The sequence below is a fragment of the Artemia franciscana genome, chromosome 18 (genome assembly GCF_032884065.1).
Source record: "Artemia franciscana chromosome 18, ASM3288406v1, whole genome shotgun sequence".
NCBI classification, from domain to species: Eukaryota; Metazoa; Arthropoda; class Branchiopoda; order Anostraca; family Artemiidae; genus Artemia; species Artemia franciscana.
Window position 1 is genome coordinate 35,637,723 of NC_088880.1, and position 25,701 is coordinate 35,663,423.

The following is a 25,701-nucleotide window of genomic DNA, read 5'->3' on the forward strand; positions in this document are numbered from 1 at the left end:
CTTCTATCAACATGATCGAACGCTTGTTCGTAATCTACAAAACTGAGGACCAAAGGTATTTGATAACTCAGGCATTTCTTAATTATTAACCTAAGAGTGAAAACTTGGTCGACACATCCTCTACCTTTTCTAAAACCGCATTGTTCTTCCCTTAAAACATTGTCAACAGCATCTCTCAGTCTAAAAAGTATCATATTACTAAGTAATTTGCTACCTACAGAGACCAGACTAATGCTTCGATAATTATCACACTCACTCTTACCACCTGTCTTATATAGTGGTTTGAGGTTTTCCTAAAATCACTAGGTACTAAACTAGGTATTTTCTTCAAAAATCATATTAATAATCTTCAGTAGCTTATTTCCAACCTCAGAACCACCATATTTCAGAAACTCATTTACCACGCTATTAGCTCCTGGAGCCTTTTTTTTAATCCTTATAGTACTGTCGCTAATTCTTCTTCATAAAACAAATCTTCCTTCACATCCAATGTATCCCAAAATGTTTCATTTTCCTACGACTCCTCCCCCTTCCAATGGACGCCACTGAGTTTAATCTTTAAATATTCACTCACTCTTCTTCTTTTAGTTAGGCGCTTGCTACTCCCAAGAGCTTCATAACTATTCATAGTTTTTTATCGTTAAAAACTGGATCTGCTTTTATATATATATATATATATATATATATATATATATATATATATATATATATATATATATATATATATATATATATATATATATATATATATATAAAATTTATGGTTGGGTGAGTTTCTACTTAGCCAATTCGAAGAGTCAGACATGGTTTTCACTGCCCTTGGTGCTTTAAGAATGTATACTTCAGCTTGTTAATAAATAAAGTAATAAATAAATACAATTTGTGAATAAAAATGAATAGGAAACAACTGAAGATACAGCCTAGGGAAGGGGAGGAGGAGTGATGGATCGGCTGTAAAACTTAGTCCTAAACAAATTGTCATTAATACTAAAACCTCCTATTAATACTAATCAGTCGTAGGAGAAGAAGGCGGACTTATGAATTGAGAGGGAATGAATTGAGAGGGTATGAAGCGTAGGGCTTCATGTCAAAGGAAGTCGTCAATGAATGCTTAGAAAATATGTCATGATTGCCCATATTTAAGTCATAGAAATCTTCGATTTTCTAACTATCACTTGAATCTTGCTATTAAATAGACAAATTTATGGGTGGGTGGTAACTCCCTTCCCCCATGATAAACGACGACAAGGGGAAAGAATATTTCGTCAACTACCTGTTTCCTAATTTTTAAAAACATTTCCACACAATTGACAAAGGGTTGTTGCTCAGCTACAGGAGGTAGTTGCAGGTTTACCCCTGGGGTAGGTTCATTAGACGTCTCTGCCTCCATGGGTTTCCGTATCTTCCTTTTCCTTGGATGAACTTCAACTAAAAGACAAAACAGTAATTAGGCACTGATTAGAAATTAATTGATTAATTGGTTACAAAAATGTTTACAATAATCCGTAACAATAATATCTACATTTATAATAGTTTATATTTATAGTAAGAGTCAATACTTACAGTAGAGAACGACTCTACATTAATAGTCTATATAGGATTGATTATTTGCTGATTAAAATAAGCTTATCAATTAATAATAATATAATCGGTAGTTACATTAAGCACTTAACAAAGTCCTGACGTATTTAATAAATAATAGCTGAAAGGGAGGAGGGGATGCGATCCCCATTTGGAGCATGTCCAAAAGTAATGAAAAGAAGGCAATTTACTTAGGTCTCGGATTCTCAGGTTACGTTTTACTACTATTGTCAACAATTACTATAGAATAAAGCCACGTCGGATGGGTAAGTTCTAAGCCCTTCCTCCACCATACTGTTGGGAGCCCATGTTCTTCTTTTTTGTATTCGGGCAATTCGGCCCCCCCCCCCAAAAAAAAAATCGTAAGATAGAATATAAGAGGGAGGAACATAGAAACCTCGAGGAGTGATGAAATAGTGAAACTTCGAATAGAGTAGGGTGTCGGAGGATCCTGCACTCCTAGCCTCTGATAGTTAATGGGTATGAGTTGTTGAAAGTAATAGCTTAATGCCAGCCACCATGGGCTTGATATCTACAAACAAATGTATAGTAAACTTCATGTTTTTATCAAAGTTCCTACTCAAAAGATTTTGTTGTTTCAAAATCTAAAATTCGCGTTTAGAAAGGTATAAGGCAGGGCGGGGTATCATCGCCCCCATTTTACAATAACAGTGTGCTAGAGGCCCAGAAGAAAGTTCAGATATCGTTTATTTTTCGAGGCCTTGATTTGTCATATTTAAATTATGCTGACGACGTCCTGAACCTCAGTCAGACCATTTCTGGTATTGAGGAAAATTCTGAGATTTTATGTTCCGAATATAGGAAAATAGGGTTTGGGTTTAATGCTGAAAAGAGTGAAGTTGTGTCAATTGGTATTTCAAGCAATCGGCCCAACCCCGAAATCGGTTGTCTTGGTGGTCATTCCGTTAAGCTGTCACCAAGCAACAATTACCTTGGATTACCCATTGGAAGTGACTTAAAGCATACTCGAGCACTTTTTTTAGAATTTCTAGGTACAAACTTGGCAAGGAATGCTTGTTCCTTGCAAAGCACGCTATACAAGAAGGGTGTTTTCTAAAATTTATAACGAGTTTTCTGTGCCTCATTTGTTAGCTGTGTCACTTTTTTAGAATGTTTTTAGTACGTTAGTTAAAGGAGCTTGTCGGTCAATTTTTTTTCGGTATGCTAAGTTCTTACTGAGTGTACCTCTGTGGGCCAAAAATCGGCGTCGAGTTTCTGTATATGGAGTTGTCGACCCGTTTGCTGTTGTCGCGGAGCGTAGGTTACGCTTTGAACTGAATTTGGATACCTTAAATAGTTTATTTAGTGCCTTTTTATAAAAATGATTCCAATTGAAGTTGTTTTTTGTTTCCCTTTTTCTCTTGTATGCTCCATTTTGAGACCATTGTGCCTTTATTGGGTTAATAAAGTTTCATCCCTTCATTCAATAATAGTAATTGCTATGTATTTAAACCTAACTAAGGTTTAAACAATTTGAAACGACTTAAAATTACTGGCAACGAATAAGATACAAGGGAAATCCGGTTTCTCCAGATCAACAAGAGCTAAGAGCTCATATGGCACTTGTGACGAGGCCAGAAGAGCTAAGAGCCAAGAGCTCATATGGTATGAGCTCTAACAAAATTCTAAGAATCAATGGATTGATTTAAAAGGAAAATCAGAGGCTCAATGCCGGTCCGGATTTAAAATAAGAGCTCTGAATCACAATGTCCTTCTAAATATCAACTTTCATTAAGATCCGATCACCCACTCATAAGTTATAAATACCTCATTTTTTCTAATTTTTCCTCTTCCTTTAGCCCCCCAGATGGTCGAATCTGGGAAAACGACTCTATCAAGTCAATTTATGCAGTTCCCTGACACGCCTACCAATTGTCATCGTCCTAGCACGTCCAGAAGCACCAAACTCGCCTAAGCACGGACCCCTCTCCCCAACCCCCAAAGAGAGCGAATTCAGTACGGTTACGTCAATCACGTATCTACGACATTTGCTTATTCTATCCACCAGGGCTTCATCCCAATTCGTCCACTCTAAGCGTTTTCCAAAATTTCCGATTTCCCCCTCCAACTCCCCCCAATGTCAACAGATCTGGTCGGGATTTGAAATAAGAGCTCTGAGACATGAATTCCTTCTAAATATTAAGTTTCATTAAGATCCGATCACCTATTCGTAAGATAAAAATACCCCAATTTTCACGTTTTCCAAGAATTCTGGTTTCCCCCTCCAACTCCCTCAAATATCACAGGATCTGGTCGGAATTTAAAGTAAGAGCTTTAAAGCACAAGTTCCTTATAAATATCAAATTTCATTAAGATCTGATCACCCTTTCGTAAGTTACAAATACCTGATTTTTCCGAATTACCCCCTCTCCCCAACTGCACCAAAGAGAGCGGATCCGGTCCGGTTATGTCAGTCACGTATCTTAGACTTGTTTTTATTTTTCCCATTCAGTTTCATCCTGATCTCTCTGCTTTAAGTATTTTCTAAGGTTTCCGGTCTCCTCCCCCCCCCCCAATAACGCTGGATCCGGTTGAGATTTAAAATAAGAGATCTGAGTTACGAGATCCTTCTAAATATGAAGTTTCATGAAGATCCGATCACTCCTTCGGAAGTTAAAAAATACATCATTTTTTACAATTTTTCTTAATTAACCCCCCCCCCCCCCCAATTCCCCCAAATAGAGCGGATCCGTCCCAATTATGTCAATCACGTATCTAAGACTTCTGCTTATTTTTCCCACAAAGTTTAGGACTTGTGCTTATTTTTCCCACCAAGTTTCATCCCAATCCCTCCACTCTAAGTGTTTTCCAAGATTTTAGGTTTCCCCCTCCCAACTCCCCACCCCCAATGTCACCCGATCCGGTCGGGGTTTAAAATAAGAGCTCTGAGACACGATGTCCTTCCAAACATCAAATTTCATTAAAATCTGATCAGCGGTTCGTAAGTTAAAAATACTTCATTTTTTCTATATATTTTTTTTCCGAATTAACCAGCCCCCCACTCCTCCCTCAGATGATCAATGCCATACAAAATTAGCTTCGGTTCGGTGGGAAACTAAACTGTAGCTATATTTCAATTAAATATTTATTTGGTATTTTGGTTAGGTTAGTTTAGGGTACGTATCTAATATAATGAGTTCTGGGCGGCCCCCCTTCCATAATTCTTTGTCATAGTTTCCATAATTTTGTTGATAAAGTACTGTATTTTCATCATATTGTTTTATTTCATTAGTGTTAACCAAATTTCACTTCTCGACAGTGTGATAAAATCCTGGATACGGCCCAGACAACCAATAAAACTTTAGGTAAAGAACAAGGTATTTTCAACGGTATTTCCCAAGGTATTTTCAGAACAAATTATGTGACCAATCAAGGTAAATTCAAAAACGTTTCATTAAGTTTTAATCGTTTTATTCCGATCACTCTAGAAATGCCACTTCCGTAGAAATTATTTCCCGGAAATCTAAATACGCTGAAAATTTCCCCAAGAGCATCTCCGCATGCCCAATTGAGTAGACAAAGAGAAATTAAGACAAATAAGAGTGGTTATGTGTAGGAATTCTGTCAATACCCCCAGTGTAAAAATTTTCCCTGGACAGTTCACCCTTGGAAATTTGCCTCCACACGAAACATTATCCCCATGCACCGTGATTTTACAGATGGCACCATAATTTTCCATTGGCTTAAATAAACAGCATTAAAATAGGGATGTGATATGTACCGAAATATTAATCTCGGTGTGTAAATGCAGCAGTTTTACCGACTCGTGCAGTGATTTCACGTATTGTATTCGAAACGTATTTTATGCCAATTTTTGACAAAAACAGACGGTGAAATGACCAGTCAGTCGGTAAAATCTCTTGCTCCTCCTCCCAATATTTTGGCTGGCAACGACCCTGCTTCATAACAAGCCTCTACCCTGAGTCCTGTTTCGTTTGTCGTTCTTATAGCAACTTTGACCAAAACAATTGCAAGGGCGGATTCGGGCGGGGAAGTTAAGAAAGAAATATCCCCCCCCCCATTTTTTGCCTCAACTTTAAATTTTTTTAATAATTTTTTTAGTATACTCTTTGAAGAAAAATTGGCGACCCCTACCCCTTCACAATTCATTTTCTCTCGTCTTTATTGTAAAATAATGCAAAAAAGGCCCTCGAAAAAGATGGCCTTTGCCAGGATGAACTTCAACTTATAAGACAAAACACTAGGCGGACATTTATTAAATACTAACTGATTAATCAAATACCAGGTCAATGTTTATAGTAATCCTTTAAGTCATCTACACATAACACCCGGAATACCCTAGGGTTGCCACTTCACATTCTAGTGCATTGGCTGGGCACCCGGATGTCCAACAATACATTTTACGGTGGCCGGCGTATACCCCCCCCCCCCAAGAAAATTAGGTTTTCCAAATTTGAAATTTTTATTTTTTGGTTTAGAACTGCTAAGGAAAGGGAAAAAGAGGAATTTACACACCATAGGTGTCTTAAAAACTTAGAAAAGAAACACAAGTCAAATTTTGTTGAAAAGACTTCCATATGAACTTCTACAGTTTCTGGCAATTTCTGCAAAAACACACTACGCACTTAGCTGCCATCTTTAGATGTCCTCATGGACATCTAAAGATGGCAACTATTTGATTGACAAACAAATATGACAATAGTCTTGATTTAGATTTTTGACAAGAGAACATCCATTATGAAATGAATAAAACTACACAACGTACTTGATTGCCATGTTAAGATGCCATCATCGACTTTTACATCATCGACTATAACGCCCTGATTGTCTTGGGGGCCGTATTTAATACCACTTTAGGATTCGCTGTGTAAAATCGAACAGTTAAAGATTCGTTTGGGGTTTTTCAAAGTTTTGTGAAGTTTGTAATTAAATCCTCCAGTCAATGGTATCAAGTCGACAAGCTAGGCTTTAGGTAAAAATTAACCCGATTAGCTTGCCTCTCAGAAAGAGATTTGGTGTAGCGTCAATGGCTGTTTTCTACAAAAGCATTGCTGCTCTTCTCAAACTGCTTTCCGAAGTCTGCCAAACCAATACGACGAACGCGTTAATACATAGTACTATCGGATAAGCACTTAAAGAGCCCTTTGTAAGGCACCACATCCCCATTTAGAATAGTTTCCTTAGGGTTGTTATCCCTGAAGACCATCTGTTGATCTTTTTGAAGGATACAGGGGAAAAACCTAGGTGAATGGTTGACTACTGGCATATCAGGCCCAACGGTTTTAGCAGCCCAGTACCATGAATTTTGTCATAAAATATTTCCTCCGGGGTAATATCCTTGCACTGGGGAAATAATTTTCTTCTGCATAAACATTATGTTGCAGGCCCTTCAGATGTTGTGAATTATAGTGGGATGCAATTGAGCAGAATTTGAATAGGCTATTTTTTTTCTATTTAATATTATTTTTTTTTGGTATTTGGATAAATTGTCAATTCTGAATTCGTTTTTTTTAAGAGGTTATTTTCCTTTCCTTTTTCTTCCGTTTTTCATTCTCTTTTTTTACTCCGCTTCTTTGTTTAATGTTGCAAGCGAAAGAATAAACTGATCGAAAAGTTACAAATTAAAAGGATAATCTTTAAAAGATTCTGTCATAAGTTTGCATAGAATTTTCTTGGAGTCAACTCTAAATTGCAAACCTTACTTTGATGAGATTCTTCTGTTTTCACGCCATCTTCAACCTTGACAGGTGTGGCGGTTGGCTCACAACTTTCAATATTCGGATCACATGACGGTGGCGGAGGCGAAGGTGACTTAGAACTGCCGACTCCAGTTTTCTGGGAACTTCTCGTTACTCGGCCGTTCGGTGAGCTTTTATCGGAGTCTGTATCCTTCTTTTCTTCCCCTAAACAAAAACAAATACTGAAACATTTCTACAGAGCCGCTAAAAATTCACACGTGAAATAAATAAATACAGAATAAATCCATCCGATCATTTGTTATCATTAACATCGTTTGTAACTTAAATTACCCAGGGCATCAAAGAAAAACATTTCTGATCCCACTCTGGATCCATCTTACGTCTTTTCATACCTAAAAACACGAATTTTAAAGATTTACTTTTTGTTGGTACAAAATTAAGAAGCTTTTAGGATAGTATCACGTTTTCGTCATTTTTACCACGTTGACCATTACTATTTGTTGATTTAAAATTATGAATCTTTTAGGGTAGTAACACTTTTGTCACTTTTACCACGTTGAGCCGACAAAACACATGAATTAATCAAAGTTGACAAAGCCTTTTTTCTGCAAAAATTCAAACATTCTGTCGATTTCCATAAATACGAAAGAGCCTAGAACGTAGGACGTAACATAGAAGGGACATCTCCTCCGCTATACTTTCTAAACCTGTTGGTGCTGTGTGATTGGAGCCTTTTTTTATTATTATTTTTTCCCCTTTTTTTCTTTTCCCCTTTTTTGAGCAATGGGTTTTTCAGTATTTCGTGCTAGTCTCTAGCAACTCTAGAATAATTACTGGACCTTTTAACGATGCTGAGCTAAATAGGACTTAAAATTTTGATCCGATGTGTTTAGGAGAATGATGGGCTTGAGGGGAGGGAGGGGCTGGTTGCCCTCTATTCACTTTTGACTCTTATTTTTACGAATATGCAAATCTTTTGGCGTGATAAATAAACAAAACAGATCATATAAAAGACAACATATAAATTGTTTGTTCGCTGCTGTTAAGCTTCTTCCAAAGGTCAACTCCGAACAATATGTTTTGTTTTGTTTGGGGGGGGGGTGATTATTTATAATACTTAGTTTTCCAAAAAAATGTTAGCTAACCCATTTTGGATTACAACACTCAGTCATGTAACCAATTTCACCAACTATCGAGTTTATGTCAAATTTTTGTTTCACGTCACCAATTATCGAGGCCGTATCCGGGTGGAGGGGTTTAGGGGGGTTGAACCCCTCTCCCAAAAAATTTTTGTTCGACTCGTAAAAACATACCAAAAATACATATAAACAAATTTTTGATGCGTTTTTAATTATTGTTTTTGTTCTTTTAATTACGCTTTTTAATTTTTTTATGTTTTGTTCTCAATTCATTGGCTGAAGGTTACCGCTTTTGATTTCGTCTTTTTGTTTTCTTTAGTTTTTCGCACATAAAATACAGCCACTCGGACCTTATTCATTGTAAAGTGATGCTTGCAACATAACGATTTTTGAATTAAAGCATGTACTTTTTGAACTGCGAGTTGACTCCCAACTACTTGAATTAAAATCAAGTAGTTGATTTCAATCCATGACTAATTGTAGAAAAAGCCAAGACAGATAGTACGATTGAGTGAGAGGCAAATCTCTAATAACCCCCTTAACAGGATTGTATAAAAACGATGTCAGGTCATTTGTTAATGAATAAGTCTATCATCCGTCCATGCGTTATTCCTAGGGCAGAACTAAGGTAGATAGTCATAGAACCTATGGTTTTCCAAGTGTTTGGTTAAATGGAACGGGTAAATGGCGGGTTGTCATTAGACAATCCGAAGTTGTAGTTTGTTGCAGTTTGGTAAAGAGACAAGCGAATTATCAATTAAATTAAAATTAAAATTATTAAATTAATTAAATTATTTTAATTAAATAAATAAATTATAAATTTAATAAATTTAATTAATAAATCAATAAATTATTAAATTAATTTAATTATTAAGTTAAATCAATTAAAATTACCTATTAATTTTTGGGTTCCCGAATCTCGCTTGGTTCTCAAATACGTTGCAGCAAAAACTTCAACAAAACCCAAAACTCATTTTTTAACTTTAAATCTCCTCTGCTGTTCATGTGCTACTCCCTAACAATAAGCCTTTGAATGACAGTATCGAGCATAATGTTTTTTTGTTTATTTTAAATAAAGAAGTTCAAAGCGTCTTGTCAATCAAATGCGATACTGGTTCGAATCTTCGGCGATTTAACACCTGAAGACAGGGGCCGAAAATTACTAGCGCATTGATAGTGTAACTTCTTGTCATTTTATTAAAAAGTAAAAAATTGGAATTAATTAAAATGTTACGGGACGAAATCTGAAATTTATGTGCTAGCGATAATTCATCAGCATTTATATTTATTTTTCAAGAGCTATAGAAAGGTGAAAATGAAGAATGTACCCAGTAGGCTTAGGCTAGCTGGCTAGGCTACGTTGAGACAATATTGGCAGACTAGGCTGGTTTACTTTAAGGCGGTGGACCTACTGAGGAAAGAATTTTACTTTATTTACCCTCTCCTGTTTTTTATGAAGTGCATAAAAAGACAGGTATGTGATAGTTTAGTGCAGGGGTTCCCAACCGATTTTCGGTCATGCCCCACCAAGGCACTTCCAAAATCTTGATGCCCCCTCGTGATATTTACATTTTGTTATTAAAAATTTTACACATCAAAATCTTCCAACCCCTGTAGGAAGCTTAAATCGCCATTAACTTGGTATATTTTTTCGAGTCGTCCTCCAAACATATTTTATACTAATTTTCTAGTATAGCATTAGCATTATATACTAATTACACTATAGTTTTGTCTGTATATAACACCTTTTATGCAATTCATGACGTCATTGCAATACTACCGTGTATCTTTTTTGCTCTTTAATTGTATATGAATGTGACGTCATATGTGTGTTTTTTTTTTTTTTTTTTAATTAGGCTCTTTTTTTAGCATGGTATGTCACTTGTGGGGCAGGTACCCCACGTTGCGAGTCACGGGTTTAAAGTAAAAAAGGGTCGGAAAACGCTCGATGGTGTTGGCAATTTTTCTTTCCGATGCTACCCCCAGTTACCACAAGTTTCCCATAGTCAAGAGATGATATCTTCATACCTGGACTCAATGCTCCTTCCTTGTCTGAACTGGTTGGACTAGATGTTGAAACGATGTAAGGCAATGCCTGGGGATTTGTACGATTTTTTCCCGACTTAACTGCAGTTTCTGCTTCAGCTAAAAAAAAAACAGCAACTATATACATTGAGAAATAGAATAGCCACAAATCCGATGTGGTATTTCAAAAGAAGTTATATGATATGAGATAGATTTTACAGGGGAGAAAACACTGAAAATGAGTCGTTTTTACTGTTATTAAAAAGTAGTTATTTGCAAAAGGGACATTTTATAGACATCCGAGATGCGACGCAAGCCATTTTGATTTTAAATGCTTCTTTTTAAACCATTCCTGTTAGCGTATTTTTTGTATGTTTCTCTTCTACTCTCCTATGGATTATCAACGAAAGACAATAATTTTACTGTCACTCTATTACCGTGAATGTCCGAAATTGGTGAATGTCGACATTCGCCGGTGACTGTCCGAAATACCTTTTTTTTTTCTTGGATTTAGTCAGCGTTGCCAGTCAACTCTTTCAGTTTTATGCAAGGTTTGATGGTGACAGATAGGTTAGGTTGGGTTATGTTTTTCAACCCATTTCTGGGATTTACAACCTAATTTAACCTAACCTACCTTTAACTTTTACCATCAAAGCTTTTATACTGAAAAAGCTGATTCGCAAATATATTAATATTTTCTAATACTTGATTTACCTTAGACGAGTTTAATGCTACTAGAGGATCAGCCCCCCTCCCCCCAAAAAATGATTTGATTTTTGACTTTTGTGAACAAGCATTTTGTGTTTGCACAAAGAAGATTTTTTTACATCAAGGATGTGACAAAAATAATTCTGATATTAAAAATTCAATTTCAAAACTATTTGTTTGAATGAGAAAAAGGAAGAAAATGTATTTAAAAAAATGAAGCTTGTAAAATTACATCCAGACAATATTTATTTCAATTTCATATTTTAAAATTCATTTTTGTTGACTTGTCATTTGTTTTATTGTAATTTCTTACTGTCATTATTCGCTGTACTTTTTATTATATTGTCTTATTAATGACTATCCTTTGATGTCATTTTAACTAACTAACTTTTTCAACCTTTTTAATCTTGCGGCACCCCTAAAATAAATAAAAAACTCATGCATACTCAATAAATTCGTTGTATCTTTTGTTATATTGTTATGTTAATGACAATTCTTTAATGTCATTTTGACAAACTACCTTCGTGTTTTTCAGACTGCGGAACCCCCAAAATAAATATAAATCCCATACCCACAAAATAAATTCATATCGATCCTACTTTAACTTGAATGCTGGAAAACTAATTTCTTTAGGATATAGCGGGATAATAACTGAATAGACATTATGGTACAAGATGTAAATTGTATACGAGAGAAAAAATCTGCTGTGGGTTTTTGTATTTTATTAATAAATATTAGTCTGCACAAAAAAGTTTCTTTTACATATTAAAGATATGGCAAAAATAATTCCAATACCGCTATCGAAAAACAATCTAAAAACCACTTCTCTTGGGAAAGGAATCAAATGTATTTTGATAAACTGAAACTTCTAATTATCTTAGCAACAAAATAAAATGTAGAAAAATCAATTCAACCAAATGACAGAACCAGAAAATGTTATGAATCCCGGTTTGACAAAAAATAAGTCAGATGTCTCTCGGAATACCATATGATAGAGGCTCTAGAGATCATCTGCATAACCCTTGGACTCCAGGGAGTACAGGGACTCCCTGGGACTCCACAGAGTCCCGGTGGATATATTACAAATCGAACATCGACTCCCAGTTCTTTTGGCTTTTCTGCTAATTAACATTGACCGTGTTTTGCACTTCTGGACAAAATTTTAAAGCACCTGGCTAGAACTGGTAACCATTACGTACTTTAAGAACAACTGATTACCTTATTTTAATGTCAAAAATGCGTTTTAGGCTTCAAAAATTGAGAAACAAAACAGAAGAATCGCGTCTTTGCAAAGTACCGCGAAAAATGAATTTTGAAGCTCACAATAGTGGCGACTCCACAATTTTTTTTTGGGGGGGGGATCATAAACCAGTATGTTAGTTTGACATAAAGGAAAGGGGGAAAAATAAAAGTGAAAAACATGAAAGCGATGAAAATAAAGGCATAAAAATAAACTTTACCCAAATGAAAATCAGCAAGTAAATACAGAGATGGGTAGAGCTAAGAAAAGGAGATCGAAATAAGAAGATCCAAAAGCAGTACCTACCCAGAAATGGGAGAAATTATAGGCTTCTGGTAATTATTAAAGAGGGGTAAAGATTACCAAACACTGGGAAAAAGATAAAAGTGTTATTTACTTGTTTTAGAATTACGGTACAATTTTATTCACGAACTGGTAAATCAAGTCTCAGGAGCCTTAGCGGTGGTGGATCTAAGGAAGATTTGGGGGGGAGGTCAAGAATTTTTTCTTTTTCCTCACTAGTATAGTTGTAAGAAAAACTTCATAAAAACAAATTACACACAAACATGGATGCATTAAACCCCTTAGCTTCGCGCATCACCACTCATCCCAAGAATCTTGAGAGGGTCCCAAAAATTTCGAGAGAGGATTACGAGAAAAGAAAAATGTCAAAACCCTAAACTAAAAATGATTGTCCCAGAAACTCCAAGTAAGTATGTCCTATACACACTTCACACACATTTTTACCTTTGGCCGATCGATTTTCTTACCCGAGGGTATCACAATCTTCAAAGGGGGGACTTTGGGGCCAGTTTCCCCATCACTTCCACGCTTCTCCTCCGCTTCTGTTTCTGGACTTTTCACACATTTTGGACTAAATGAATTCACGCCACTAACTGCTGAAGAGTCGTTGGCACTTGGCAATGACGTAACGTTGTTACTTGCTGATGATTGTAGTTGAGGTTTACTTCCAGTGTTTCGGCTAACTTTTGATTTCTCAGACCCTATTGAAAAAAAAGTATAATTACGGTTCTTTTTGGTTTTGAGTGTTTTTTCGTCTTTTTTCAATCTTTCTATAGGTATTTCAGTAATTCGGATGCGGCAATTCAGAAGATGTTGTCACTTTTTTTTTCCTTTTTTTGTGAAACTGACAGCCTAAACATCGATAAATAAAAAACAGGCACCAAATTAGATGGCGTTGAATGATGCAAATAGAAACTTAAAAAAAAAGATAAAACTTTCCCGCATGCTGACCAAGGGTCTGCGTAGCGCAGGAACCGATCTCCTAATTGTCTAACTTCAGACGTTTGGTTTATTCCGATTCCTAGGATCAAATCTACCAAATAAGTGTCTTGGGAGGATGTCGCAAATTTGATTGTGGTACGTCCTTGAGTATTTTCCCCTACATATCGTAATGAAGAAAATTAACCACCATTTCTGGATAAAAAAAAAGATGAGGAAGGGAATATTTTAGTAACCTTTATCCTGACACAGAACTCCTTTAAATACCATGTTGAAGGAGTGACATTCCAGGGGAGCAAACGAGTTTAAGATGTGATTCCAAGACCACACTTATGCAAACCTTTTGATTTTGGTTAGGAAGCGATCAGTGCAGGATTTAGCAATAAGCCCACTAGGCCCGGGCCTAAGGGCGCACAATGCCAGGGTGCGCTATAAATTATCACTTAGGGATTTTCTTCTTAGGAAAAACTGGACTGGTGTAATTTATAGTCAAAGTGCCAGGTGCACTTCACCGCCGCGCTGCCTATTCACAGAAAAGTGATTTCAAAACTACACAGGAATTCCGTGGCCATTTATAAATTGTCAAATGTCAACCAATAATGGCGACTGAGAGTTCGGTATCACCTCTCCCTTTTATTACTTTTGGTTCCTCATTGCGTTCTGTTCAGTGCTTCCCCTATCGCCGGGTTTTCGGGGATTTCCTCAAAAATCTCGTAAAAACGGAGCGGCAAAAACACTTAGGCGTAGAAAGGTCAAAGCTTTAAATTCGGCCCTGGGGGCGACAGAGGAAGCATTATGTCCGCGGCATATGCGCTAGGCCAACTGCCTACAGCTAATAATTTCTAACCCCAAACCACCATTCTGTTTGTAATTAAAATGAAAAGGAAATATTAAGACACAAAACTTTTAATTAAGACAGTAACAAATAAACAACTAAAAGCCCAATTTCAGCTTCACGTCTGTAAGCTTTATCGACAGGAAAAATAGTCTAGACTAAACAACTAAGACAAAGCAATAAAAAAAAAGTCAGACAACGGGAAACGAAAAATGGAAGAAAATCACGTGCGAAGAATAGAATGTGTTGTTTATTACGATTCCAGATTCGTACCAAAGAGAATGGAAAACTCATAAGACTAATGAGCCTTCAGTAGATTAGAGTAGGAAGAAGGGATTAAGAGCCACTAACAGTGTAGCGTCTGGCGACTTCACTAGAAAAGTAGGAATTTTTCAATTAAAATGAGGATATCTGATACGATTAGTCTACAACACAATACGATTTAGGCTGAAATTTTCCTTTGATTGATAATTATTCTCGGGGCCGTATCCGGGCTTTACCCAGCAAAATTGCAATTAATTATAAACCAAGGATAAAAGTCAGAAGTTGGATTTATCTTTTCATCTATTTTGTTCTCTACTTAACATTTCAATAAAGATAAACGAAGTAATTTTGCCTTGGATTGAAGACAAACAAAACACTTTCGTCAAAAGGGTATAACAGTATATTGTCATAGATTTTTCCTAACTAGACTATGTTCTGCATACTAACCCAGCCTTAACTATTGTATAAGTTATCTATAATTTAAGATATTTAAAATTTTTCGATCTTGTTTTCTGCTGGGTATTCCAGCATTGTCAGTAGCGCTAACAGCTTTTGCTTGCTAAGTAAATAGGTTTAACCCCGCGCTGGCTACAGATAACTTGCGAAAACGAAAATGAAAAAATTAAATAACAAAAGGACAAAAGCAAGGATAATTTTCAGCCTGTTCATTTTTATAAAATAAATTTGCTATTTTTCGATTTTATCTAAAATAATAGAAATTTGATTGTAAACAAAAATACTAAAGTTTTAACTTAAGAATTGATGATTATAGTTTACTAAAATTTAATTGTAATGAAGTATCGTTTGTCAACAAAATGAATTTAAAAATGTATTATTTTATAAAATTAAAGCAGATACCGCAAGGACCTTTGTCTTGGGTGCTTCAAAAATATAGAAGAAAAAATAGCGTTTTGAAGCACTAAAATAACATTTATTTAACCCACATTTAGTCGCCAACCCCGTTTAACTTCTCTACCTTTTTTCAGTAGTGACAGTTGACGAAAACTTAAAGGAGGGGGCGTTATTTTTTTATATCTAGGGGTGCAAAAGGACCTAGGGGCGCAGATGCTCCACCCTCCTGTTCTTAATAGGTTCCTGTCCTGTTCTTGCCGAAATATTCTTAAGACTTAAACAAATTTCCGTGTTTTAGGAAGATTCTCCGTTGTATTATTGGTTTTTATTTTTATGATGAAAAGCCAGTGTTGCCTTCGTCGTTATTAATCGGTACTCAATGACATAGTCAAAATTTGTTTCGCGAAGTCTAAAACTTAAGAGGGGAACGGTAGTTTAGGATTCCAACGGTGTTCTCTGTGGAAAAATTTATTTCAAGTAGGGCCTTCCAAGGTCCCTCCCTGCATATGAAACAGATTATATATGATACATAACTTGTGCAACAATTTCATCACCACATTTTTAACTGTACTTTGATAAGATGAGGCAAAGCAGTATTTTCAAAGCAGAGTGTGTCGACATATTTCAGCAGAGAATACCAGCGATACTAAGGTGTTACCACAAACGCAGTATATCTTGTTTCTTTTAAGAGAAGGATTGGCTCCAAGCAGGTTTTACTACAGAAGAAAAGATCCCCTTGAGGGTGGGATGGGGGTTCAAAAAAGAGTTCAGAAAAAATTTGGATTCTTTTTCGATTCAGCCTGAAGTTTGCAATAATTTAAAATATTTTGCCTGTTTTAGCTATTTAGAGTGATTTTTCCCCCTTGGAACCGGCTACCAAGGATCATATTCTTAGCTACAAGCGCCGCGGGCAAAGAAAGGAGTGTCACCTATGCAAGCTTAGAAACGAAATCGGTGTTTCCATAATTGTCAGACCCATGATCAATGTCAAGTGGGTATCTCCACGATCCCCTCCATATTTTCAGTTTTTTTTAGTTTATCTCAGAGAAGAGCACCGTACCTCTCCTTCCTTTTGAGCTCCCCTCTTCATTCCGCCTTCGTCTCTTTTTCTGTTCCTCACCACAACTATCTTCGTCCACGGACCTCTTGGATGTTACTGATCCATATTTCGAGTCTGAAGAACCCGTATCACTTTCGCCGGTTGGGTCGTCCTTCTTCATATCAGCGCTATAAATAGGATTGTATATTTTGGAGGGTAGTATATAGTATGGATTGCAGCTCTATCTACTTAGAAATGAATGTACCATAATCTACTTAAAAATGAATTTAAAGGTGAAACAAGGCACATGCACGGAGAAGGAGATATTCGGGCATGGTATACCCGAATTTCCCTGTAATCGCAATTATTCAAATTACTCAGTTTTTATATATAATTTGCTCTTTTTTGCGAATCTTTCACCCTCCTCTTAAAAAGATACTGTCAGGTCCCCAATTAGGTTCCTGTGTATGTGGCTGGGTGACACGTTATGCAGAAATTTAAAATCCATGACAAAACCTATAGTCATTTAATGGCAAAAAAACTAGCATCAGCAAAATCCGCTTATTTTTACACTATATTTTTGATAAATATGGTTATCTTTGCCCCCTCCCCCCCAAAAAAATGCCCTTTCCTGAAAAATGTTTGATGTGGGTGCCTCAGTGAGGCCTTTCGTAGACGTAACTACTGAAATTCATGACACAAACCTATACCGTCAATTAACAATCATAGGCAGTGCAATAGCGCTGCCTAAGCATAGAACAATGTGAACACAACGTATTATTATTTGATTTCTATTTATTTTTACGAGAGCACTTGAGAAGTATCAAAGGAGTTGCCGTAAAAAAACTTCGAAAAGGGCTCATTCGATTAGAAATTGAAAGGGCTAGCACACTTTTTAATGGTCAAAAGTGATTGGAGGGCAACTACCCCCCCCCCTTCCACGCCCACCATTTTCCCAACACATTCAATCAAAATTTTTAGATAGCCATTTAGTTCAACCTAGTTGAAAGGTCCTGAAATTATGTATTTAAAGATGACAACTCTCTACAGCCCTCAGGAGAAGGGATGTAAGTTATGCCCCGGGGGCATATAAGGTTTATATAGAAAGGGTGTTCGTGCAAACTTCGAGGGGTTCATTGGATTATTGGCCAGAAGTTTTAGTGCCATTTTTGAGATTAAGAGTATGAAAGGGTGGATACCCCCTCGTTTGATTGGGAATCAGATGTTCTAGTTCCTTTTTTAAGAGTCAAAGTAATCAGGGGCAGACGCCCCCTGCTCACCCCCCTTAACATTTTATTTTCCACAAATACATCCGATAAAAAATTTTAGGTAGCCATTTATTCAAAGATAGTCTTAAGATTATAAAATAAGCCTTTTGGTTTGGACAGAATCCCACAGAGTCAGGGGGTAAAGGTTAATATGCCTAGAGAAATGAATTCTAATAGAGCCAATCGATTTCCAAGGTTTAAATACTACGCAGGAGGTTTTCAGCCCCCCCCCCATCTTGAAAAATAAATTTTAAGTATGACGAGGATGCCGTAGTGAGCTCTATTTTATTTATGAATCGTCATCTGATAATGACATGAATGCTGCACTGATTACCAAGTTTTTGATTTATTGTTGGTAGGTGCTGACCTTTAAAGGTAACAAAAGAGATCTTGCCACGACAATGTGGCGTTTTCAGCCACGTTGTGTGACTAACCATCATTTGTTGTCCAGAGGTAGGTAGGTAGATATGCATTTATTTCAACCAAAAAACATCTACATAAATTATACTACAATCAACGTCAAAGGGATAAATTATAACCACCATAATTTACAAATTATTCAAAAAAATACTTTTTATCCTTCTTTTAAATAGATAAGGTATTCAGACCACCTAACACTCCGGAATTGAGTTCCAAATATCAACACCTACATGTTAAACCATAAATCCAGATCGCGTTGTATGCCTGATTTCACTATTCAACTGCTCAGAGTTCTTAGTAGAATAATTGTAATTTGAATTACATCGATAGAAACTTCTAAAATACCGAGGAGACAATCCATTTAAAACCTGGTATACAAAAATTAAAATCTGCTGAGACTTAATAAAATCAATAGTCAAAATCTCTAAATCTCTAAAACAATATCTAGTACTACCACACACAAGATACCCATTCAAACTTCTAATTGCCTTATTCTGCATAATCTGGACCCTTTTTACATGACTAGAAAAATTGCTTGCATACAATGAACAACCATACACTAAATAAGGATGAACAATTGACTAATAAATTGCTCTAAGAACATGCAGAGGAAACAAACTGTTAAATCTTTTTAAAATACCAACTCCGCAAGCCAACACTGAAGATATTACATTGCAATGATGAATCTTACTAAAATTTACATCAAAATAAAATCCTAGATATCTACATTGAAAAACATGACTAATGAAAACATCTTGTAAAATAAGACTATGACAATTATTTACAACTTTACCAATGCAACTAAAAATCATATAATTAACTTTCTCAATATTCACTACAAGAAAACTATGCTTTGTGAACTGAGATAAATTCTCCAGGGTTATATTAGTTGTTTCTATGAAATCCTCAATAGATTTCGCAATCACTGTAAGCGCTGTGTCATATACGGTTTAACCATTTTTCGGGAGATGTAACTACGGCATCAGGAAGGTAAAAACGCATTGTATTCACGCACATTAAAAACAGTAAAGGTCCTAATACAGAACCTTGGGGCACTCCAAAATAAACATTGAAGGCTTTCCCTACCACATCATCTATCATAACTTTGATGGACCTACCATGCAGGTAAGACGTAAACCATTCCAAATTCTTTTCGCAGACCCCTAAACAAGCTAACCTACTTAATAAAATATTAAAATCAACGGTATCAAATGCTTTTCCAAAATCTATGAATACAGAAAGAGGGATAAGATTTCTTTCTAGGGCACTACCAATGCACTCCCAGAGAGGATCAGTATGCCCAAAAATCCATATACTAAGATCACAAATGGATTTGCTATAATCTAATAACCTCAACTGGAGGTTAGTATGAAAGAGGGAAAATCACTTCTTCCTGATCTTATTAGTTATTGTTAATTTCTTTCTACGCCAGGACTATCAGGTTACCGCAAGATCGCAAAGAAATGTTTAATGCTAAATAAAAAGCTGCTACATATCTATATTTCGATCCGTGTCGCAGGAAGGTTGGGCGACAAGCTTGCTACTTGTCCCTCTAAAAAGAACCCAGAAACTAAAATGTCGATTCGACATGTTTTGTGCGAAAGCTTTAAGGGAGGTCGGAAATAAAGCCTATATTTAATGTCGTATTTTTACAGAAAATCATATTGTTATCATTATTATTATTCATTTATTGCCCGTAAAAAAAAAAGTAAAATAGATGGAGCAATCACTAAAGAAAACAAATAGAAAAAAAGGACACAAACACACATTAAAATTCAAATAGATGACAAAAAAAAACTCTTCATTACATACATTACATTAATACGGACAAACTATTGCGACCAAGCATAATGAAAATTTCTTTGAAACCGGGATAGATTTGTTAATGCTAATATTTGGTCTACAAGCTTATACAAATAGATAATTTTACGGTTTCTTGTCTAAGGAGGCAAATGTAAAAGATGCTTAGCAAATCTGAAAAAGACTGATGGTAGGTGCTTTTTACCTGTAACTGTAAACAATTCCCAGAAAGATAAATGGAAAGCAGATATGGAAGGGCCGTGGCGTTTTTAGATAGACGCTAGAAGGTAACGATTGAAGCTTAGTTTGCTTATTACGATTCCAGCGTAAGAAATAGTAATTTTACGCTCAACGTGAGATATCAGCAAACGATGCGTGTGGCCGATAGAAGCGCCAATTGGAAGGCCTAAGTATGTAATATGATCTGCAGGTGTGATAAGAGAACCGTCCAGATTTAGGATAAAAGTAGAGAGATTTCGTCAATTGAAAAGGACAACTTCGGTTTTCTCAGGATTAAAAGACAGTCCGACTTTTGAATTTTTATCTTTGAGTATTTTGAAATTCTGCACAATACGATTCTGATCATACGGCTGAGATTCAAGACGTCATCAGCATAACAAACAGATTCCCTCATAGACACATCGATTCCCCCAAGAATGCAAGAAGAATGACATGTTGCCTGAGCGTCCAGGACACAATTATTGAACAGGGTTGGGAAAGGGATAGATTCCTGTCTCGTCTCTTTCTTAACGGGGATGGGGTACTGAGGAATCACAGGCTCATTCGAGGGATTCGAAGAGTTTGGCCTCACACGAGAATTAATGTAGCAGTAAAGAGCGAAGTTGAAACTTAAAACGAACAAAAATTACTACTTCACGGTCTATCTAACATATATCAATAAAGCTAGTACAAATAAACTAAAGAATCATGTTTCCCTATGTTTATAGGATTATAGAAAACTAGCGCTTTACTGAAAAAACGGAAACCAAGCATAAAAAAACAAGAATGATGATTTATTAGTTAAGAGTGAGTACGTAACCTGACAATAACAAACCAATCTATAAGGCTTTTCATAGTCTTACACAAGCTGTGATATTAGTAACTTTCAGTATACAATTAAAATTGTCTTAAAAACATAAGTCTAAAAATAAATACTTTTTAACTAACCTCAAAGTCATTGAACAGCATACAGAAATATTGGTTTGATTTATCAGGTAACATTTTGGTCTCACCAGCTATAATACCAATAGTGAATAATAAACAATCTTAAATCGTAATACATACACTTCAGTATTACTAAAAAAAAAAAGCTTTATTTGAATACTGTAAAAAGTGGCCTTTATCGGTTTACTTTTACTGTACCAAAACTCCTATTGTTTTGTATTTTCAGTAAAGCGCTAGTTTTCCATAATCCTACAAACATAGGGAATATGATTATTTGGTGTATTTGTACTAGCTTATTAGACAGACATTTGTACATTTATTAGACAGACTGTGAAGCAATAATTATTGTTCGTTTTAGGTTTCAAATTCACTCTTTACTCCCCTCAGAAAACTTTCTTTTCTTAAATTAATCTTTGCCTATTTTTAATTTGAATTTAATGCAGAAGAAACATTATAATGATCTTTTTAATTTTTTAGAGGGGGGCAGCGCCCTCATATACGGAATGATTTCTGTTCGTCTGAAGTTTTAATATCGCTCCTTACTTTCAGTTGAAAAAAAATCTGATCGTTTTTCAAATAATGCCGAGAAATCCATGCTACAAAAAATGGTCTACATGATTTTTGAAGGTGGTAAAAAAAAAGGTAAAGGATACGGCATTAGACTTTACAGTCCGTATCGGCGGTGCTGATTTCCGTTTCTTGGCCCTTCAGCCAGGAAGTTCAATGGGGGGTTGGGGGCCAGCCATCCTGTGCTTTCGCACACCCTTCCTGTTTCCCTTCCCCAGACTTCTCCAGGTACCCATTTAGAGCTGGGTCGACTCTGGCTAAGCTTACAGAGTCACGCCACTGAACCCCGTCCCAAACTGAAGAATTGGGTACACTGGGATTCGAACCCACGTCCTCTCAGACGAAGGAACCCGAATCCAGCGCACCAACCCAAGGTGAAGGTGGGCAACCTCGACAGCTAAGAAAGAGCAACTATTTTTCTAAAGAAGATTTTTAAGGTTTTCAAAACCTATAGCAAACTTTGGTATGTCTAACTTATTGCATTAGGACCAAGTTATGTAACTTCAGCCCTTTTCCCAAAGACTATGGACAGCTATGTCATCACCAAAAGCATAGTTATTGGACCTTATTCAGCAAATACATTTGTAATTGGCTATTATAAACCATTGAGTTAATAAAAGCTTCTATTATAAAGATTGAGAGTATTAAACTATATTTGGCGAAGCTCAACTTTTGCGAATAGGAGGAGGGGATGGAGTACGTCAAGCAATAGTCATTTGGAATCTTAAGATTCAATTATTTGTTCTTTTATGAATTTCTTCCTATTAAGAACATTCAAAATTTTAAAAATCCTTGTGCGAGCCCCAATATCGGCTGACCGCGTTGTTCACAGTAAGTTAAAGAGGGCTGGGAGGAGTTGTATACGGGAGGTTTTTTATTGTAAATCTCCAATTAAGGGTTTTGGACCACGACGATTAAAATGGTACCGTTTTATACTTATAAGCCTTTGGAAGTAACGGCACCAAAAGTGCCGTTCTTAGGGCTATAGGGTATTTACGGACGGTAGAACTGATAAAAAGCACATAGATATGAGCAATAGCTTTCAAATGAGATATTAAGCATCTCTCTAAGAAGTTCTGGATGCCCACTAGTCCCAGCTTTTTCACTTGAGATATGACACCAACAGGGCCATTTTCAGCGCCATCTGGCACTTGCAGATGCTAGATTTTATAAGGAAAACGTAGATATGAGCAATTTCTTTTATACGAGCTATAAAAAATCTGTCCATGATGTTTTGGTAGCCCGCAAGCCAAGAGTGCCATTTTAGTGCCATATGGCACTTGCAGATGGCGAAATTTATAAAAAGCACGTAAATATGAGAAATATCTTTTGAATGAGCCATTAAACTTCTCTCTGTGATGTTCTGGTAGCCCACGAGGCTTGCTGAAAAAAAAGAAAAAAAAAACGGGAGACATATCAGTACTACCGATGCAAAAAAGTATTAAACTATATTTGGCGAAGCTCAACTTTTGCGAATAGGAGGAGGGGATTGGGTACGTCAAGCAACAGTCATTTAGAATCTTAAGATTCAATTATTTGTTCTTCTATGAATTTCTTCCTATTAAGAACATTCAAAATTTTAAAAATCCAAAATTTCACAAATCCGTTGATTTTTGAATTTAAACAAGAGCTAAGAGCTCATATGGCACTTGTGACGAGGTCGGAAGAGCCGAGAGCTCATATGGTACGAGGTCGGAAGAGCCAAGAGCTCATTTGGACGAGGTCGGAAGAGCCAAGAGCTCATTTGGCACTTGTGAGAAGGTCAGAACCTAAAGTTAAACTTTATAGCACAAGATCCTTCTAAATATCAAATTTCATTAAGATCTGGTCACCCTTTCGTAAGTTACAAATACCTCAATTTTCAAAATTACCTCCCCCCTCCCAATTCCACCAAAGAGAGCAGATCCGGTCCAGTTATGTCAGTCACGTATCTTAGACAGGTTTCTATTCTTCCCATCCAGTTTCATCCTGATCTCACCGCTTTAAGTATTTTCTAAGATTTCCGGTCCCCCCAACTGTCCCCCCCCCAATTACGTTTGATCCGGTTGAGATTTAAAATAAGATATCAGAGTTACGAGGTCCTTCTAAATATGAAGTTTCATGAAGATCCGATCACTCCTTCGTAAGTTAAAAATACGTTATTTTTCTTATTTTTCAGAATTACCCCCCCCCCCCCCGCAATTGAGCGGATCCGTTCCAATTATGTAAATTACGTATGCAAGACTTTTGCTTATTTTTCCAACCAAGTTTCATCCCAATCCTTCCAATCTAAGGGTTTCCCATCATTTTAGGTCTCCCCACCCCAAACTTCCCCCAATGTCACCAGATCCGGTCAGGATTTAAAATAAGAGCTTTGAGCCACGATATCCTTCTAAAAATCAAATTTCATGGAGATCCAATCACCCATTCGTAAGTTAAAAATACCTCATTTTTTCTAATTTTTCAGAATTAACCCCCCCCCCCCCAACTACCCAAAAGAGAGCGGATCCGTTCCGTTTATGTCAATCATCTATCTAGGACTTGTGTTTATTTTTCCCACCATGTTTCATCCCGATCCCTCCACTCTAAGTGTTTTCCAAGTTTTAGGTTTCCCCCTCCCAACTCCCCGCCCCCATCACCAGATCCGGTCGGGATTTAAAATAAGAGCTCTAAGACACGATATCCTTCTAAACATCAAATTTCATTGAGATCCGATCACCCGTTCGTAAGTTGAAAATACCTCATTTTTCTAATTTTTAAGACTTACTCCCCCCCTCCCAACTACCCCAAAGAGAGCAAATAAGTTCCGATTATGTCAATCATGTATCTGGGACTTGCGCTTATTTTTCCCATCAAGTTTCATCCCGATCCCTCTACTCTAAGTGTTTTCCAAGATTTTAGGTTTCCCCCCTCCAACTCCCCCCAATGTCATCAGACCCAGTCGGGATTTAAAATAAGAGCTCTGAGACACAATATCATTCCAAACATCAAATTTCATTAAGATCCAATCACCCGCTCATAAGTTAAAAATACTTCATTTTTTCTATTTTTCCGAATTAACCGGCCCCTTCTCCCCCCCCCAGATGGTCAAATCGGGAAAACGACTATTTCTAATTTAATCTGGTCCGGTCCCTGATACGCTTGCCAAATTTCATCGTCCTAGCTTACCTGGAAGTGCCTAAAGTAGCAAAACCGGGACTTTAGGTTTTCCCCCTCCAACTCCCCCCAATGTCATCAGATCCGGTCGGGATTAAAAATAAGAGCTCTAAGACACAATATCATTCCAAACATCAAATTTCATTAAGATCCAAATACCCGCTGATAAGTTAAAAATACTTCATTTTTTCTATTTTTTGCGAATTAACCGGGCCCCCACTCCCCCCCAGATGGTCAAATCGGGAAAACGACTATTTCTAATTTAATCTGGTCCGGTCCCTGATACGCTTGCCAAATTTCATCGTCCTAGCTTACCTGGAAGTGCCTAAAGTAGCAAAACCGGGACCGACAGACAGACCGACAGACAGACCGACAGACAGACCGACAGACAGACCGACAGACCGACAGAATTGGCGACTGCTATATGTCACTTGGTTAATACCAAGTGCCATAAAAAAGGGAATAGTTGTGGGAAAAGTCAAAGTCACGGCCAATTGTAGAAAAAAGCCAAGACAGATTGTTCAATTAAGTGGGCAGCCCAGTCAAGGTTAATTTCAGTTTTTTTTAATTTCAGCCCAGGCAATTTTCCTTGTAAACAAGGAGGGGACTGTAATTTCCCTGTATAAGGTTCAACCAGGCTGATTCCAATGGTGCACTTTCATTTTGATCTGAAGCCATTTTCGAGGGGTTTAAGACTTCTTTTTCCAAAATCACCATAAATTTCTTTTCGCAACGAACTTT

The 25,701-nt window shown here is 36.6% G+C and overlaps 2 protein-coding genes across 2 annotated transcripts in view; one reads left to right on the top strand and one right to left on the bottom strand.

Annotated features, from left to right (window-relative positions):
* Positions 1-25,701, top strand: part of LOC136038948 (uncharacterized) — a 470,704-nt gene that overhangs the window by 332,660 nt on the left and 112,343 nt on the right. The gene's annotated exons all lie outside the window — the stretch shown is intronic.
* LOC136038946 (ankyrin repeat domain-containing protein 12-like) overlaps positions 1-25,701 on the bottom strand; it is a gene marked incomplete in the record, with an annotated part of 83,613 nt that overhangs the window by 12,631 nt on the left and 45,281 nt on the right. The window contains 5 exon segments of the mRNA XM_065722454.1: positions 1,274-1,428; positions 7,266-7,466; positions 10,430-10,546; positions 13,145-13,378; positions 16,628-16,794. Coding sequence (XP_065578526.1) covers positions 1,274-1,428; positions 7,266-7,466; positions 10,430-10,546; positions 13,145-13,378; positions 16,628-16,794 — 874 coding nt within the window.